At 52.1% G+C, this 19,086-nt stretch overlaps 1 protein-coding gene across 1 annotated transcript; it reads right to left on the bottom strand.

Annotated features, from left to right (window-relative positions):
- Nucleotides 1–279: 279 nt before the first annotated feature.
- MED31 (mediator complex subunit 31) lies at nucleotides 280–7,285 on the bottom strand. Its single transcript, XM_038536429.1, has 4 exons — nucleotides 7,130–7,285; nucleotides 6,354–6,431; nucleotides 5,970–6,066; nucleotides 280–716 (listed from the first exon to the last, which is right to left on the bottom strand). Exons 1-4 carry the CDS (start codon nucleotides 7,155–7,157, stop codon nucleotides 524–526), a joined length of 396 nt encoding a protein of 131 aa, XP_038392357.1. The 5' UTR covers nucleotides 7,158–7,285; the 3' UTR covers nucleotides 280–523.
- Between the last annotated feature and the right edge of the window lie 11,801 nt (nucleotides 7,286–19,086).

The raw sequence follows: 19,086 nt of genomic DNA, 5'->3' as shown, positions 1-19,086 counted from the left end.
GATCTATCTCCCCACCATCAGTAGGTCAGTGACTGCCAACAACTGTTTCTTGAAGCCCTCTCGCACAGCAGTAACTCCTTCTTGCAGATCCTGCTCTCATTTAAGGAAATCACTGACTCTGTTCCTCTTATTCTGTAGACAAGGAGACAGGAAGGTCAGAGGCAGTGGACTTGCCCAGGCCCCACTGTATGTGGGGAACAGAGCTCGGCTCAGAATTCGGGACGTTTGGTGCCCCCCCCCCCCCACCTTACCCCATCCCTCACTGCATCCTTGGGCTGGTTTAAATCACCTAACGTTTGTTTTTATTCAGTTGGTTAGGTACTAGTAACTTACAAATTCACAAGGAAACCAAAGTAGAACAACGCTGGTTGACAGAAGTAATCTATTAACAAGAGAAAGTTATTTGGATGAAACAGTACACTAAAGCTTCTAGGTGCTACCCCCACCAAGGCAGCTAGAGAGTCTGTGTGTTCATGGTACAAAAGCAGCATGTACACGTCAGGACCGGGGTGGCCCCAGGGTTTCATTTTCCCGCCGCGTGATTCTGCTGCTGCTGCTCTGCCAGGGCTTGCTGAAGGCGCATCCGCTTCCGCGAGTAGTGCTGCCAATGCAGAATCTGCTGTTCGTCAATGAACTTGGCGCACTGAGCATTCACCAGCTCCTTGCGGAAGTGTTCATACTGAAGCAGCTCTAACATGTGCAGACACTGAGGGTACCTGGATTTAAGGGCATAAGTTAGTCATCCACGTGATCTGGTCAACAGCACCAAGCTGCAGTCCAGTCACTCACTCAAAGTGATCTTGGAACCAGCCGTTTCTAGAACATTGACTCAGGTCACTTCTCTTTCCCTGCTAATGCAGAGAAGCCAGGCAGCAAGAGCCAGCAAGATGCAAAATTTTCAAAAAGTAAAAAAACAAGTTCAGAAAGATTCAACAATCTGCCCAAGACCACACAATAACTGGTAGGCAGAATCCAGCTTTGAGGGCAAACCAAGCTACTCTATTCTAATGGCATCCAAGGTGAGGAAGATGAACACTCTATTTTAGTAATTATCTGTTTAATTGATAACTACTGGTTTTCCATCAATAGTGATAAAGACAACTTTTATTCAAAAGTGAGTCCATTTCACAAAGAACTATGTACGAACATTGTGTTCTAGAGTCCCATGAGGATAGAACAATTCTGGAATTACTTCACATACACTCTAAACCTGAGCAGCCAAGTAAGTGAATAATAAACCATAGATAACAAAAGCCAAGTTTCCGACTATGAGAAAAGGAGTTACCGGGAAAGGCGGGAGGCTAGGATGGACCTATGTTATGGAGCAGCAGTTGAAAACATCAGCATGATCGCTTTTCAAGATTAGAAGTAGACACAATAATACACACACACACACACACACACACACACACCTTCCAAAGATGGCCTAGAAACAAGGACCCTGTGGTACCAACAAGCACACTCAGCGCCCAGATCATACATTTCCAACAGCATCTTCCAGCGTTCAATGGGGGAAATGGCTGATTCCAGGGCTAAGGCATAAGATGAGCTGGGGACATTTATGTAGTACCAGAAAGCCAAGTACTCCAAACACTAAGGGCATATGTCCCAGGTACTCAGGAGCCAACCTGAAGGGGCTCCTACAGGCCAAATCTGCACCAAGAAAACACATGATTACAATCCAAGAGATAAATAGAATCCAAGAGCCCACACGGATATAACTTTTAAATAAACAGGGAATAAGAGAATGTTCCTTCCTTATGCCTGAACTACAACAAAAAAAGTAGAAAAAATTATAGAAAATCACAGTAAAAATCGTTCCATAGAGCAGTAAAAATTGTTCCATAGAGCCAAAATTAGGGGGTAGAAGGATGACGTGAAACAAAGTGTTTACATAGTCTCAAAAAATTTCCTCACAAGATACTTACTAAAAACAAAGGAAAACTAGTAACTTGACATGGAGAAACCTGGCAGCCACCACCTCAACCAAGGGATCAAAATTAACATCACAAGTAGTAGGTCAGGTTGACTTCCTAGGAACCCTGGTGGGATATACCAAGAAGCTTACAGTATCACTTTGGGGTCACAGGTATAAGGGAAATAGTACCAGGAAACTCAGGTTAAGACTAAGAAGACCCAGAGACAAAATGTCACCTAGAAGCCTAGACCGGGTACTGCCTCAGACACAGCACATTAATGAGACAGCCGACAAAATCAGAATGGGGGGACACATCGAGTCCCACCTCAGGCTCCCTGCATGGAACCTGCTTCTCCCTCTGCCTGTGTCTCTGCCTCTCTCTTTCATGAATAAATAAATAAAATCTTAAAAAAAAAATCAGAATGGTCTGCAGACTACAGAATATATTAACATCAATGTTCTCAGGAAGATGTTAACATTTACAATATCTGGGTGAAGAATATACAGGAATTCTCTTTACTATTTTTTTCCAGCTATTTTGTACGTGACATTATTTCAAATAGAAAAGATACAAAATCTAAGTGAGTCCATTAAGAAAACTTTTTTTTTAAAGATTTTATTTATTTATTCATGAGAGACACAGAGAGAAAGAAAGGCAGAGACACAGGCAGAGGGAGAAGCAAGCTCCATGCAGGGAGCCTGACGTGGGACTTGATCCCGGGTCTCCAGGATCATGCCCTGGGCCAAAGGCAGCACTAAACCACTAAGCCACCAGGGCTGCCCAAGATAACTTCTACAGAGAACACACAGAGGCGTAACTGTGCAAGCAGTATACAAATGGCTGAAGTGTGAAAACAGTATATTACTAGGGATTCTCAAATTTTAATGAGCATATGAATCATTTCTTAAGTGCAGATTTTTTTTTTTAAAGATTGTATTTATTCATGAGACAGAGAAAGAGAGAGAGAGGCAGAGACACAGGCAGAGGGAGAAGCAAGCTCCATGCAGGGGGCAGGATGTGGAACTCGATCCCGGGTGTCCAGGATCAGGCCCTGGGCTGAAGGCAGGCGCCAAACCGCTGAGCCACCCAGGGATCCCCTTAAGTGCAGATTCTGACTGATCAGGTAGGTCGGGGTGGGGCCTAAGCTCTGCATTTCTAAACAGGCTCCCAAGTGACAACAATGTTGCTGCTCTGAGGACCACACCAGTGAGGTATGGGGTCCTTCTAAAAAAGTACACTGTCTACACTCCAAAGGTACAATTGCTTGTAGCTGTTGGCAGCTACGCCTGAAATGCCCCTGCTCACACCTAACCTGGCTCTTCCCTTTCCATGCAAGCATTGGTAGTTAAGAAGATCCAGGTTTGAAGGGTGCCTGGCGGGCTCAGTCGGTGAAGCATCTGACTGGATTTCAGCTCAAGTCGTGACCTCAGGGTCGGGGGATTGAGCCCCTGTTGGGCTCTGCACTGGGCATAGAGTCTGCTTCAGATTCCCCCTCTCCCTCTGCTCATCCCTCCCCCACTCCTCTCTCTCTCAAAAAAAAAAAAAAAAAAAAAAAAAAAAAGAACGAAAAAGAAAGAAAGAAAGGAAAGAGAGAGAGACCTGGGTTTGAAGACCACCTCTGCCACTCACCAGATGGGGGACCTCATAGAAGGTCCCCAACCTCTCTCAGGTTTAGCTTCCTCATCTGGAAAATAAACTAATGTGACAACCAAGAGAATGGTCTCAAGTGGCATTTAGTCAATAAATGGAATTTAAACAAGCAGTGATCATATCTCAAACCTGCAAAAAACAATGCTCAGAGTACATTAAATAACAGTATGAGAATAGGTATTTTTATGAGCTACAATTACAGCATTAACCAATAAGAGAAAATAAAAGATACAAAAAGGAAGTTCTACACTTAGATTTTTAAAAAGTAAGACATAAATGGAGAACTCGGCTAATAGCACCGACAAAGAAAAAGAAGAACTGAAAGTGAAGGGCCCGAGGGGACAAGGAGTTCCCAACAAGCCAGCAAAGGCATCCTCCCCTCTCCCCCGCCCAAGCACAGTAACATCAACTCCAGGGCCATGCCCACGTGAAGAAATGTATCTGCTGCAGCGTACCCTAACCACATCTAAAGGCCCGTGTTTAGATCTTGGCTGCGCAGTGAAAGGCACAACTGCCAAATAGCCAAAGGAGGGCGCTGAGAAGTGGCTGAAGGTGGTGAGAAGCACGGATGTGAGGAGCCCACCATCGGTGCAGGTGCTGGCTCCTGCTGAAGCAGGTCAGGTGGTGCAGGCCTGCGAGGCGGCTCATCTCAGCTAGGAACTGACCTGGAAGCACAAGGACCTGCAGCTATCAGCTCCTCCAGAATGTGGATCATTGTAGGAGACCTGACGATCTTCAAATGTTGGTGACTATGAAACAAACAAACCCTGTGCCGACTGAACGCCCATAGGGGTCAACTTGTGACCCTTCCCAAATGTGAGCCTCCAGGCAGGTGCCTCCAGAGGGCACAGACTGGTTCAGGGTTAATTCAGGAACAAAACTGGAAAAATGGGTTGAAGCTACACAGAGATCTATTATATCCCAAAATAAGGAAAAACTTTCCAGCACCCAGCTAATGGTGCAACTGTCCCTAAATGGAGAACAGGTGCTCACTGGACCCATGCAGAGTGTAGACGGCCAGCCCTGAACTAGACCTTGCCTGTGTCTCCAGGTCCAAATGGAGTCTCCAAGTCTACACATGCACACAACAGCTAATGAAAAAGCTTTTCTCCGGATTATTCAATGAATAAGTGGCTGTTCATAAAGGAGCAGTCAGGGTGTACAGGGTCCTGCAGGGAGAAGGATGTGGGTTTTGTGAATCAGTTGACACAAATCAAAAAAGTGACTTGGAAAAAAAATAAAAATACAAAAAATAAAAAGTGACTTGGATAAAGTACAAGTCTGAATCATTTTCCTATCAAACGTGTTTGTTTAAAAGAAAGACAAGAAAAAAAAAAAAAAAAAAAAAAAGAAAGACAAGAAGTTCAACTATTGCTTTCTGACTACCTAGTGAAGACAAAGAAGAGGGATGGGTTCAAGGTTGAAACAAGTGTGATGCTTGGCACAGAGGAGGCACAGCAGCTATAGACACACTGGTTTGGGTTTGTTTTTTGGACTTTTTGTTTAAAAATTAAAGGCGTGTGGCAACCCATCAGCAAGCAAGTCTATGGGTACCATTTTTCCAACTACATTTGCTCACTTTATGTCTGTCATTATTTGATAATTCTCACATTTCAAACTTTTCTTTATCATTGTATTTGTTAGGGTGATCTGTGATCAGACTCCATAAAACCTCAGATGACAGTGTTTTTTAACAATATTTTTAAATTAAGGTATGTACCTCTTTCTTGACTTAATGCTATAGTGTTAACAACCCTTATACGCACTAGAGAACCCAAAAACTTGGGTCACTTTATTGCAATATTCACCACATTGCAGTGGCCTGGAACCACATCAACAGTATCCAAGGAATGCCTATATTAAGAGTCAGGTAAGGTCACCTCCTCCAGAAAACCTTCCAAGTACCTGATGTTCTTTAATCTTCAGCCTCAGGTAATACCACTGCATCTACAGACTGTGGGTTCATTAGGGTCAGAAATTCAGTGAGATGGGGTGAGTGGTAGATAGATAAAGAGAGACCTGAGAAAAGAGAGAGGATTTTGTTTCACATGCAATGGGAAACCACTGGGAGGTTTTAAGCAAGAAAATACCACGTCATAATTTACATTTTTGAAAGATCAAGTTGGCTTCCCTGTGGAAAACTGTTTTGCTTGGTTTGGCTTGCGGGAGGGAGGACACAGAAGGAAGGTAAGAGCACAAGCAGGGAGAAGCAGGGGGGTGGACACCGCAATAATCCAAGCTGGAGAGGGGGTGGCTCTGTATTAAGGTGGAGGCAACTGAAAGAAGTGGAGAGATTCAAAATATACTTTTTTCCAATGGGAAATGAGAAAATCTGTCAAATATCAGTATTTTTAATGTAATAACTATACACATATTTAGGACTATAAAAATTAAACTTACTTTAGATACTTGGCATATTCTGGTTCTTTCCAGTAAAGCAAGTACTTAAGATAATTAACAAAAGCTTTGTCTTTGAAGTAACCTCTTTGGGCAAGAACTGAAAGGCATAAACAAACAAACAAAAAAATCTGTAGAGCAAACCAATCCTCGGACTACTGATTTGTGACCCCTCACATAAAGCATCTACTTATATAACTTCCCCACCACCAACACACACTAAATGCTGAACATAAGTCCCAATTTGTTCTCACACACACCAGTATAAGCGTAGCAGTTAATTCCACTGGATTGAGAACATATAAAAATAGGTATCATTAGGAACTGCAGTTCTTCTGCCAGAGATCACTAACAGCTACTCAAGTCAGTAAGAGCTCAAGGACTTACAGTTAAGATAATTGGGGTTGGCTAGGCACTGCACAAATTCCAGCTCCAACTGAAACCGAAGTCGATTCCCGGCATCATCTAGGAGGGAAGTGAGCAAAAATCATCCAAAGTAAAGGTGACTAAAAAATAAATAAAATAAATAAAAAACAAAATAAAGGTGACTATCTAAAGTGCTGGTTTGTAGAAAGAAAACAGCAGTGGAGTGTTCTGAGTATTGCTGAGAGTATCTCTGAAGGCATAAGGCAGGGATGACTGTCCTAAGCTGGATGTGGGAAGAGAGGGCCGTTTCCTCCCAAGTCTAGAGAGCAGGGCCCTGATTAATGAGACCAGTAACTCCTTAAGGAGAAGTCCGAGGAAGCGGGCGCCCCCTGGGCAGGATGTTCACCCTCTGGCAGCCACTCCCCAGGACCTCCAGGGTGACCAGTGGCGGAGGGCTGCAAGCTAAGCAAGAGGAGGGGGCGAGTGTGCTCCCGCTAGGGCCTGGCGGGGAGGGGGGACTGGTTCGGGGCGGCAGGATTTGGGAGGCCCGGGGGAGGGGGGTGTCAGAGCCCGGAGGCTGGGAGGGCCAGGACCTGGGATGGGTCGGGAGGCCGCGGGGTCGGGGCCCGGGAGGGGTTGAGGCTGAGGGGTGGTCGGCGTCTGCGCGGCAAGCGAGGAGGAGGTAGCCGCGGACAGGAGCCCCGCCGAAGTCACGCCACACAGGAGTCCCGGGGGAAGCTGGAGGAGGAGGCCAGCCGGCTGTAGCTGTGTTTGCCAGGGCTCCGGCCGCTACCTACCTGTCTCCATAGCGACGGCCGCGGCCATCGCCAGCAAAAGCGCCGAGACGTCACCAGCACGACGAGCAGCTTCCCGGAGGTCCCGGAAGCTGCGGCCCCACTTCCTGTCGCGGGGCAGTGTGGGATGCGGGGCGGGGCGGTCCTCTCGGGCCCCGCCCACCGGCCTCGCGCAGACTCGCAAGGGGCGAGGGGCGGAGCTGGGGCGCTCCGAGCGCGGGAGGGGTCCTGTCCCCGCCTCTCTGCTCGCCCAGTGACGTAGCCGCGGGGGTCCCGAGCGCCTCCGGGAGCGCCTACATCCCCTCGGTGGGGTCTCCCGCGGGGGCAGTCCTCAGCCGGGAGAACGCCCAGCGGCCGTTCCAACCCACAGGGACCCCCCCCTTGACCCGAGCGCAGGTGCGGCAGGTGCGGCAGGTGCGGCAGGTGCGGCAGGTGCGGCAGGTGCGGCAGGTGCGGCAGGTGCGGGGTCGGCACTGGGCCAGCCCCCTCCGCCGCGCGTCGGCCGGGTGGCCGCACCGTTGACCCCGGGAGCCCCCTTGCAGCAAGCCAGCACTGGAGGTCCGCAGGCCCGCGACGCTCCGCCAGCCTGATGGGCTGATGGATAGGGAGGCTGTTGTTCCAACCACCCTCACGATCCAGACTTCGGGGACAGGGAGCAAACCCAAACCGTGACCACTGGGAGGATCACACCGCGGCCGGAAACCGAGGGGCAAGAAACAGACCTCCATTAATTAACCAGTTGGCCTTTGTGTTTCAAACCAAGCAGGTATTTTGTTTATGCTAAGCCCTGTGCCCTGTACGGGCACCCCCAGTCACACACATTTCCATACAGGTCAGACTAGATAAAAGTCAACATCTACCATGAGGCGTGATCTCGGAAGGGAACCCGGCCCGGGTCTCGCAGAGGGCGGGGAGGGCAGTACTATTTATGGAGCCTCTCCTCTGTGGGCACTTGGACAAGGTAGGCAGGACCCAGGCTCTCAGGAGCTCACACTGGTGAAGGGGCACACGGCAAATGATGAAAAGACCATTTTCTATCGCAATGAGTAACTGAAGGAAACAGGTAATGGGAGGGGTTCCTCACTCAGAAGTGTCAGGGAAGGCCTTGGTTAGGGGACTTGGATCTGAGGCTTGTGTGGGTGGACAGTGAGCCGTGCAGGGGTCTGGGACAGCAACGCAAGGGCTGGACGGGAGCAATCTTGGAATGTTCTGGAACAGAAAGAAGACCAGCGTTGTTGGAGCTATGCGAGGGACAAGCGTGGTACAGGAGAGAGGACGTTAGCGAAAGAAGCAGCAGCAAGTTCACAAAGGGTCTTGGAAGCCATAGAAAGGGGCTTGGGTTTTATTCTAAGGTCAATGGGAAGACACCGCAGTGTTTTCAGCAGGGGAGTTGCGTGATGCAATCCCATTTTTAGAAATATCTTGGCTTCTGTGTGGAGGATGTAGGATCGGGGCTCTTGACCAGGGGTGATTGTGCCCCCCAGGGAGACATCTGGCTCTCTCTGGAGGCATTTTTGTGGCAAATTGAGGGGTGGTGGTGACTCCTGGTGCCTAATGTAGTGGAGCCCAGGGATGCCCTAAACCTCCTACAATGTGAAGGTCTCCCTCCCACCCCACCCCCGACAACAAAGGATCACTCAGCCCCAAATATCAGCAGTACCAAGGTTGAAAATTGTGAAGATTCTAGCAGCTGTAGAGGACTAGAGCATAGTCCTCCAGCTGTGAGGGGAAAGCACCCCACTTTGTAGCAGGATTTGCTGAGGGAGAGAATTAGAGGTAGTGACCTCTGTCAAAGGTCAAGACAGGGACTCTCAAGAAGGAGATGTTGGTTTCAAGGAGACCTTACCTCCCTGCTGCCAATGACTTCTGTGATATTTGTCCCTGAGGAAAGACAGGTGGTCCCTAGCTTAGGGTGTTAGTGACCTTGATTCTGCAGGACCTCGTTGCCAGGGGGAGCACCTGCTACAGCCAGACACAGTGCTAAGTCATTGCTCATGCAACTTTTATTTTTTTAAGATTTTATATTTATTTATTCCTGAAAGACACACAGAGAGAGGCAGGGAGAAGCAGGCTCCCTGTGGGGAGCCCGATGTGGGACTCGATCCCAGGACCCCAAGGTCACACCCTGAGCCAGACGCAGATGCTCAACTACTGAGCCACCCATGCAACTTCACCCATGCACCCCTCACGCAACTTCATTTAGTGACCAGGCAGTGCCCTGGGCTGCCAGTGGAATAGCGTCTCAGGCCAAGGGGTGCTATAAAACCCCAAAGGCCACTGTTAAGTCTTCTGACTCAGAAAACTTGTGCTATAAACTAATCATTAGGCTTTGGTGAGCTTACTCATTGTTTTAACATGACAGACCACGTGCATTACATACAGACCTTCTCTTAATTGTGTTTGTTTTTTTGACGAACGAAATAGTTGGTTTTCTCTGACAGGGTTTCTACTTAATGCTTTCATCACAAAGGTGATATGCATTCAATGTAACATGAAATTATTGAAAAATATGTAAAGGGAAATTTATTAATTTGTCATCATTCCTTTCCATTGCAATCCCATGGGGATAATTAGTGTCAGCAGCCTGGTGCTGAGGTTAATTATTTCATTAATTCATTAATATCAGTCTGGTGCTGATAGTAATACCCTTCCAGACCTTTCTGCATTCACTGCTTCTCTCCCCCTTTCTAGTAGGCTCTGGAAGACTGGCTGGAAGGTCACTGTGGAAAAGCCAAAAGCTGGCTTGCTAGACCATCGATTCTCTCTCTCTCTCTTTTTTTTTTTTTAATTTTTATTTATTAATGATAGTCACACACAGAGAGAGAGAGGGGCAGAGACACAGGCAGAGGGAGAATCAGGCTCCATGCACTGGGAGCCTGACGTGGGATTCGATCCCGGGTCTCCAGGATTACGCCCTGGGCCAAAGGCAGGCACCAAACCGCTGCGCCACCCAGGGATCCACCCCCCCCTTTTTTTTTTTGACCGATTCTCTTGAAAGGATAGAGGCTTCTGGCACCTTCCTTCTGTTTTGTTACACATATTCCATATGAATGGTTTTGTGTAGGTTTGTCCCTTCCAAGTTCATTTATCTGTTTCAAAGCTGAAATCCACACAGAGCAAGAAAGTATCCAAAAAAAAATTAAAAAAAAAAAAAAAAGACAAGCGTCAGGAAGGAAAAGGGTGTCACGAGATATTTGTCACCTATACTGTGTTGCATGTCAGATTCCACAGCCTCCGCTCACGTGACCCTGCGTGTTAGGGAAGTTTCTCTCTGCCGTGACTTGTGATGTACCTGCAGCAGCCTGTGCAGGTGCTTTGGAAGCTCCAAAGGAGCCCGGGGGCTTCTGTACCTGTGATGTGGTGTCCAAGGCCAAGCCCATCATGGCCTCCAGAAAGCAAAGTGCAGAGTGGCCCCTGCCAGCGACTCAATTAATGGCTCCATGGACTCATCCCTCAGAACCCCCGAGCCTGCGAAGAGCCAGGACTTGCCTTCAGTGCTTGCCAACCCGGTTAGTGTGGCGCTAAGGTCAGCACTTGTCATCCTCATGATCCATCTATTTATGTGCAAGCAGAGAACAGCTTTCAAAATTCAGCATGTGTGCTGAAAGTACTAGAAGTGGAAGAGCACCTCCGATCCTGCAAGCCATGGGAAGAACCACCGAGGATCCAGCTCTGGCCATCACGTACATGCCCCAGATTCCTAGCACTCTGCTGCTGCTGCCCCTGCCATCCCAGGGCAGCCCAACAAGTACCTGCTCCGGACACTTGATCCAGCTTCTAGGGGCTTCCACGCACGGTAGCCTGGACAAAGATGTCACTTTTGAGGGGAAGAGGAGGGAGGCGCCTGGGTAGCTTGGTCAGTTAGGCATCTGCGTCTTGACTCCAGCTTGGGTGGTGGTCTCAGGGTTGTGAGGTGGAGCCCTGCACCACCAGCTAGACGCTGGGCATGGACCCTGCTGGAGAGTCTCTGTCTCTCCCCCGCCCTCAAATATCCCATCACAGTTGATCTTCATGGCACAGATGGAAAAACTGCAGTCTGAGGCAGCCAAACACCGTTTGGCAAGGAGCAGAGGTTCTTGCAACCGCTGCTCACGGCCTCCCAGAACCTCCAGAACTCTTGGTCACCAAGTCAAGGTGAGCAACGGGGTCCCTACGTTTCACTTATGGGGAACACCGTGGACAAGAATAAAAAACAGAAAAGAAGGAAAGACAGGAATAACATTCCCGGGACTCGGGAAATGTCTCATTATGGTTTCAAAGGTGTTCTTAGGGACAGAAGCCTCACGGTGTCTTCTTGCTAAGTTGGCCCATTGTTGGGATGCCTGAGGGGCTCAGCGGTTGAGCGATCCCGGGGTCCTGGCATCTAGTCCCACATCGGGCTCCCCACTGGGAGCCTGCTTTTCCCTCTGCCTGTGTCTCTGCCTCTCTCTCTGTGTGTCTCTCATGAATAAATAAAATCTTTAAAAATGAATAAATGAATAAAATAAAAATAAACACATTCTGGTGAATTGATTTAAACAAGAAAGCACACTCAGTGAGTGTTTTCTGAACATCAGAAGAAAATCTTGGGACTGTGACATGCATGCTGTGGATTGTAAACCAGCCTTTTTCTTACTAATGGAATAAACACAGAGAAATGTGGAATGGACCTGAGTGTGCACGCAAAACTTCATGAGCTGTCACAGCGTCAAATATGTTCTGAGGGGGAGTCACTGTGGAGGAAGTGGGCGTCTGCGGTCTGCCCCCTCCCGCTGCGGTGCCCTGGGGAAGTGCCATGACGGGCAGTGGACAGCAGAGGTCAGTGGATCCCTGCGCAGCGGTGAGGCCCATCCTCAGCTGGGGAAGCCTGGGCTGGCCAGGCCTGCCCGTGATCCTGGCCAACTGCCTTTGAGCGACTCCTCCCCGGGGACCCCACGACCTCCAAGGCACCAGTCCCCCTGCAGTGAGGCACAGCCACTCCCAGCTGTCCACCCCACGCTGGACTCTTGTCTCGGGACCCAAGACACCCTGGTCTAGTTGCACTCGGGCCGAGGTCCCCAGATGTAGGTTGGGGCCCTCGCCACTGCCACCGCCACTGCCGCCATATTCATCTTGGAAAATCAGAGCATCTTTTCACGTCATGCCCGCACGATTGGGTGGGGGGAACGACCCTGCTCCCCATTCTCTCCCAGAAGGAGCCACGTGTATCCCAATGGGACTGGACATGCGCCGAGCACTCCCTCCCCCGTCCACGGTCAGAGCACTGCCCGCCCCTACCACGAACCAGGGAGGTCAGGACACGGTGCTGAGAGGTGAGGTGACTTCCCCGGGGAAGCAAATACATTTTATTTCTTTAAATAAAATCTTTAGGGGATCCCTGGGTGGCTCAGCGGTTTGGTGCCTGCCTTTGGTCCAGGGCGCGATCCTGGAGTTCCAGGATAGAGTCCCGCATCGGGCTCCCGGCATGGAGCCTGCTTCTCCCTCTGCCTCTCTCTCTCTGTCTATCATGAATAAATAAATAAAATCTTTTTAAAAAGTTAAATAAATAAATACATAAATAATAAAATCTTAAAAAAAAAATCTACAGACAAACAGAAGACGGCTCCACTGAAATCCCCACACTGCTGGGCCGTCCGCGATGGGCTAGGCTGCCTACTTGTGCCGGCCGTGAGCTCCTCCTCGCGGATCACGGACTGACAGACAGAAGGACTGACGGATGTGAGGCTGGACCAGCCCTGGGGAAGAGAGTCCTGCTGGCCAGGAGGGCCCAAGGCTTGAGGGCGAGGAGACGACAAGTGTGTGGGGCCTGGTCCCTCTCCTCCTTCTCCTTCCCTCAGATCCATAAAGATGTCCCGTCTGTCCATCTGTCCGGTTCGCACCTGCCCCACCCTAAGCCAGAGCTGCGTGCGCTTGCTGCAGAGCTGCCCGACCCAAGGGCCTGGCTGCTCCTCCCAGAGCTCTCCCTGCTGCCCCCTGCCAGGCCTACAGCCCACCCTCCCTGACCTGTGCGTAGCATCTGACCCTGAGGGCCATGCGCCCCCACAGATATCCCTCCTCTGGTCTCTGTGTCCTGTCCCTCCTCTACCCCAGACTTCAGGTCCCCAGAACTCCTTCCTCATTTGCACGCTCTACCGCTGGCCCTCACTGCCGCCTGGCTTGACCACCCTCCACCTGGACCCTCCCGAGCGCCAGGACTTCCTGTCCTTGGTAGCCTAGATCCACGACTTCTTTCCAACAGAACTGGTCCCCCTGCCCCTCGACTTCCCACCATCACCTCGGGTCTGTTTCCTACACTCCTCCACCTGCTGGTCCTGCTGCATCCCTGTCACCTGACTTCCTCCCCACATTGAGCACCTCATGCAAGTGCGCCCATCCCTGCATCTGGCCAGCCCAGCAGCTGCCCTGGTGCAGAGGTACCCTCCCCGCTTGGGCTGTTTCTTTTCTTCTTTCCTTAAAGACTTTATTCATTTATTCATGACAGACACAGAGACAGAGAGGCAGAGACACAGGCAGAGGGAGAAGTAGGCTCCCTGCAGGGCGCCCAATGCAGAACTCGATCCCCAGACTCTGGGGTCATCCCTGAGCCAAAGGCAGATGCTCCACCTCTGAGCCCCCCAGGAACCCCCAGGCTGTGTTTCTAAAGCAGTTCACGCTCTTGTTCCCCCTCCTCCTGCCTTCTGCAGGATATCTAGCCTGGCCTGCAGCTTTCCGCCATCAGGTCCCGCCGGGCACTGCACTCACTCCTGGCCGCCATGCACCCTCTGGTGACCCATGGTTCCTCCAGGGAAGGACACAGGGGCACGGGGCTCAGTGAAACCGCAGGGTCTGGCATTGTGGAGGGCAGCAACCTCTGTGCCACGTCCCCATAAGTGTCTGCTGCTCCCTGGGGATAGGGGTAGGGAGGCCTCCGTGGACCCTGGGGCCCCGATGCGCCTTCTACCAGGTGACCTGCAGCCTGTCCCCAGGGCCCCGCTCCGTGTCTGGCGCCGGCCTCACTTGACCCCCAGCCCACCTCCTGGGTGTTCCCATGCCCCACTGCCACCTCTGATGACACCTGTGTGACCGCCCTCAGACGATGCTTCATTGTCGGCTGCCGTGTCTCCCGTGAGACCAAAAGCTCATGAAGGGCAGGGATCATCATAAAGCCCTTTTGTGTCCAGAAGGCCAAAAGGGACCATGAACAAGGTCCAGTTTGTCTGGACACAGGCGCAGTCACCCAGCGTCTTGGCCCTGTGCAGTAGGGCATGCAGGGGTGCAGCATCTCCCCAGCACCAGGACGTGCACTCTTGGGAAGAATAGACAGACCCTGAATAAAGACAGAACTGTTTGAGGCCACGTGTTCATTCACATGCCGCATGCTCTCTCCTCCCTGCCCGGCTCTCCAGCACCTACCGAGTCCCCATGCAGCACTGGCTTCCATGACAGTTGGTCACCAGGAACTGGGGAAGCCAGGGCCATGAGATGGGGACTCGGATTGGGAGGGGCAGTCTAGCCTGCAATACCTGACCAGCCCCCAGCCCCATGACACTCCGCCAGGGAGGGCAGGCATCAGCGGGCTTGCACAGATTGCTGCGCTCGCACACAGCCAGCCTCTCCGGGGCCTTCACGATCACTGCATCCCTCTTTTCAGCCCGACTCCCAGCTCCGCCCTATCTGTTCTGGCTCCGCTGCTTGAGGTGTGACTGTAGCATGAGTCAGCAGGCCTCACCCAGGCTGGCCAGGTGGGCAGGCTCGGCCGGGACCGCGTCCCCACCAGGCTGAGGTCTGTGGCTCAGGCTTCAGGGTCGGGGCACCGCAGACAGGGAGCGGCAGGGCAGATGCCGGGGGAGACAGGAACGTCTGTGTGCCCAGCAGGGCGTCAGGGCCACGGTTCGCCAGCACGGGTGGAGCCGTCCACACATTCAGGCAGCTGTTGTGCGTACTTATTAATTTTCTTATGTAGGTGGTTTCATTTTCTGCCTGTTTGCACATACTGTCGTTCTCAGAGTCCCTGTTTTTAAGTCTCCACGGCAGCCACGCCACAGTGCCTTGGACATAAGGGATCACACAGCATGAGTTGTCTTTTACAGACAAACCTGTGGCATCTCCGTTGTGCTAGTGACTTCCATCCACCAGGTCCCCAGAGGTGCAATGACCGCCTAAGGGTGGCATGAACATTTTAGGAGCTCTGGAGCCAGAGCCGTGTTGCCCTGTTTCTTCCCTAAAAGGCTGAGCTGATTGACAGAGCTCCCTCCTGGTGGGGTGTCGAAGGGTTTTACCACGCCTCTGAAATGTTCTAATTTCCTCAGCGTGTGCTAATTGGGGAGGTGCAAAATGGCACAGTGGGAGGCTCGCCCAAGTAGTTCCCTGTTACAGCCAGGATGAGTTAGCACGTCCACTGCCGGCCTACATGCTGTCACCCACTCTTGGCAGGGGCTGCCTTTTTTTTTTTTTTTTTAACAATTTTACTTATTTATTCATGAGACAAGAGAGAGAGGCAGAGACGCAGGCAGAGGGAGAAGCAGGCTCCCTGCGGGGAGCCCGATGTGGAACTCCATCCCAGGACCCTGGGGTTAAGACCTGAGCTGAATTAGCCCCCCCGTGTCCCCTGGCAGAGGCATCTTCCATCTCACAAGCACTGCGTCCATCTGTCCAGCCTTTCAGTTCCTGAGTCCCGTCTTCCCGCAGTGGCTAATGGGGCAGGCACGTGGCTGGTTCATGGAAGTCCTGCACAAGCCCTGACCAGCTGCCCGCTAGACCTGGACGCTGGCCACTGGCCTCTACGGCCTCCCTCCCCATCTCATCTCTGCAGGTGGCCTTAGCTGGGTTGACCTCCTGAGAACCGGCTGGGAGAGACCAGGCTGTCCCTCCGTGACCCTTGCCAGCAAGGCTCTGCAGGCTCCCCACCCTCACCCGACAGTGTCCAGCAGCTGGGGGTGTGTGATCTAACAGGGCCCATGAATGGGGTCCCCAGAGCCCAGACATGGGGACAGCAGAGGGGCTATTAGCCTGTCTTCCTGCTCTGATGAGCTCCTTGCCCACAGAGAGCCCACTTGGCCCCAGCTGGGCAGGGGGTCATGGGCCCTCATGGGGTGGCTGGGCCAGAGCAGGGCTGGCAGCCATGCCCATGCCGGGGCTCATGGAAAGATTTCAGAAAGCTCACCTTCCCGGATGCCTTCGGCAGAGCCCTCCGGTCAGCAAATCCCTGTGGTCACCTTGCAGACCCTGCGGATGGCCGCTAACCCAGACAGGAGCCGAGACAGCAAGGCCCACCCTCTCATCATATTTAACACTCTCCATGCTCAGCTCTTTGGAGGTTAAAGTCATGCTCAATATGAGATATTTGGAAACTGTGGGAGACTCCAGAAATGAGATGGGATCCTATAAGTGCAACAGCTATCATCACTGTGACCTGTCCTCACGTGCCCCTCTTCTATGTTCTCCTCTCAAGCCTGCGGCTCACACGGCTCTGTGTCCGCCGTGTCCACTCTCTAGCGAGCATTTTCCTTCGTTAACACCTTCAGTGACTGTGTGAAATGGCTCCGTGGGACACACTGCGAAATCTCACTGCCTCCCAAGAGTAGAAGAACACACCAAAGTCAACATATTTTAAGTACCAACTTTTGTCCACGATGTGATCCCTCCCTTAGGTTAGGTTCCCACCAGAGGGATATGTATTATTTGGCTTTCCAGAAAGGCAGGACCGACATACGGCCTCACCATGCACAGCAGCGCCGAGGCACAGAACGTCGGGGAACCTTGGTTGGGTGTGAAACGCTGTCTGTCCTCGGCTTCCTCGTACAGGGTCAGCTGAGGGCAAGGGGCACATCGGGGTGGCCCTGGGACGTGCGGCCTCCTCCTGGTGACCACCCACACACCTGTGACCTGCCGGGGCTCATACATGGCTTGGTAGCCGTGGGAGCATGGGGTCCGAGCCTGTGCCTGCACTGACCATGCAGGTGGCCACGGGCCGTGAGCCTCAGGCAGGAGGGACCATCGTGGGGCTGGGGAGGCCTCCTGCCACGCCCCTTTCACTGCGCAAGGGCCATTTTTATGTGCTACACGTCAGGCAAAATCTGTGCCAACTGCCAAGGAGTCCACTTCAAATCCAGCAAATAAGAGGGAGGGCAGTATGGATTACGTTATATTTAAAACAAGCCCACACAATGCCTATAATTTTTCATTCTGACTCCGTGATTATAGCCCGGGCCTGGCTGGATCATAGTTATCCCCACACCGACCCACTGTTGGGACACATTGAATTAAAGGGTTTGCTGCTCCTCAAGATTCTATTTTGAACGCCAAGCTCTGGCAGGTAACGGGCCTTTTCGCAGGGCCAGGCTTGCTGGAGCTCCTCCCAGGCAGCCCGTTCGAAGCCAAGTCAGCACCGGCTTCAGTGGAGACCACTGGCTCCTAGGAGCCAATGGGCTTCAGCCTGGGGCCCGAGCCAGGAGCCTGGACAGCTGATGGGAGCCCTGTCTGTGGAGCAGGCGAGCTGCCCTTGGTCGGGGTGATCTCAGCCTTTGCCTTCCAGAAGGTTCCCGATTGCTGCACTACCTCTGGCCCTGAGCGGGGTCCTGGAGTCAGGTCAAGTGCTGGCCTCTAGGGACCATCGTCAACAGACAAGCTGGGCTAAAGGGGCCAAGTTAACACACACGGCCCCTAGGTCCCTCTCTGTCCCCAGACCCACTAGGGGAGAGCACTTGTCAGCCCCACGGATACTCCCCTGCCCGAGGGAACGAACAAGAGATTGGGCCTCTGCTGGCCAACCTGCAGCTGCACTGCTGCTTCCTCCCCAAGGCCCCCCACACCGTCCTGTGACCCGTAGCCTTGCCAGACACGAAAGGACTGGCCCTTGGTGTGCATACCCGGCTCAGTCACATCACCCCGCCTGGTGGGAACTTGTGTTATTGTGATTCCCACTTCAGACATAATCCTCGCAGCCCAGACAGGCCCCCAGGCTTCCTGTAGGTTGCCCCAGCCTTCCCCACCCCCACCCCACAGGCAGCTGGCCTGAAACCACCAGCCCTCCCCGCCCTCCCCACCCCCACCCCCGGCTGCCACTCGGGGGTCCCATAGCTGGGCCTCCTCACCAGCACTTGGGCCTGAGCCTGACACCAGTACCTGCTCCTCTGCACACCTGTCCAGCCGTACACAGCTCCCCTCCCTCAGCCAAGCCCCAGGACCAGCCCCCTGTGGCCTGGATGCCCCCCGCCCCACCTTTGGCCAGTCTCCTCTTGCACATGCTCCTGACTCTGCTGGAGGAATTCTACGGGCAGGATCAGTGTCTATCTCTTCGTCTCTTAGCAAGTGCTTACTGTGTGTTAAAGAAAAAAAAGAAAGAAGGGACATCCAAGGGGCTCAGTGGTTGAGCCTCCGGCTCAGGGTGTCATCCCCGGGTCCTGGGATCGAGTTCCACATCGGGCTCCCCGCAGGGAGCCTGCTTCTCCCTCTATCTGTGTCTTTGCCTCTCTCTGTGTCTCTCATGAATAAATAAATAAAATCTTAAAAAAAAAAAAACAGAAAGAAGGAAGGAGAACCTGCAAAATTATTCATCTTTCATAACTGCTTCAAATCAGTGGCGGAAGCTTTGTGGGTTCACACACCCTGAGTGAAGGAGCCAGTCCACACAAGCTGCCACAGGTTGTCTCCTCGGGTTCATGCGCTCTGGAGGACTGACTGGAGCCCACCCCCGTGACCCATCTCTCAGCCTGCACCAGGCATTGAGCCCTCACTGTGGGACAGAACCGGCTTATCCTTGAGGGCAGCCCAGGAAGAAGCTATCCATGTCATCAGGCTGAAACCACCACGGGCTGGCCCATCACGGGGTATTTGCTAGGACGGGGGCACTGAAATAAATCCTGACTTTAAAAAAGAAACACGCCCAAAAGGTGTTCTATTTATATGAAAATCAGCTCCATTTTTAGGTAGCTGTCCTCACCTCCCCAAGACGGGCCCTGCCCTCCCACAGCCCCCTCCACACCCCACCCCATAATCAGGGC

Source organism: Canis lupus, chromosome 5, assembly GCF_011100685.1.
Source record: "Canis lupus familiaris isolate Mischka breed German Shepherd chromosome 5, alternate assembly UU_Cfam_GSD_1.0, whole genome shotgun sequence".
Lineage (NCBI taxonomy): Eukaryota > Metazoa > Chordata > Mammalia > Carnivora > Canidae > Canis > Canis lupus.
Note: the sequence above shows the minus strand (reverse complement) of the source record. Positions and strands in the feature narration are given on the sequence as shown.

Bases quoted from the DNA above. Each gene is read 5' to 3' on its own strand.
- MED31 (XM_038536429.1), bottom strand. From the start codon at position 7,157: ATGGCCGCGGCCGTCGCTATGGAGACAG. The intron at 6,432-7,129 runs GTAGGTAGCGGC...CTTCCCTCCTAG, and splicing joins GGCCGTCGCTATGGAGACAG to ATGATGCCGGGAATCGACTT. The intron at 717-5,969 runs GTAAGTTTAATT...CCTTAAATCCAG, and splicing joins GAATATGCCAAGTATCTAAA to GTACCCTCAGTGTCTGCACA.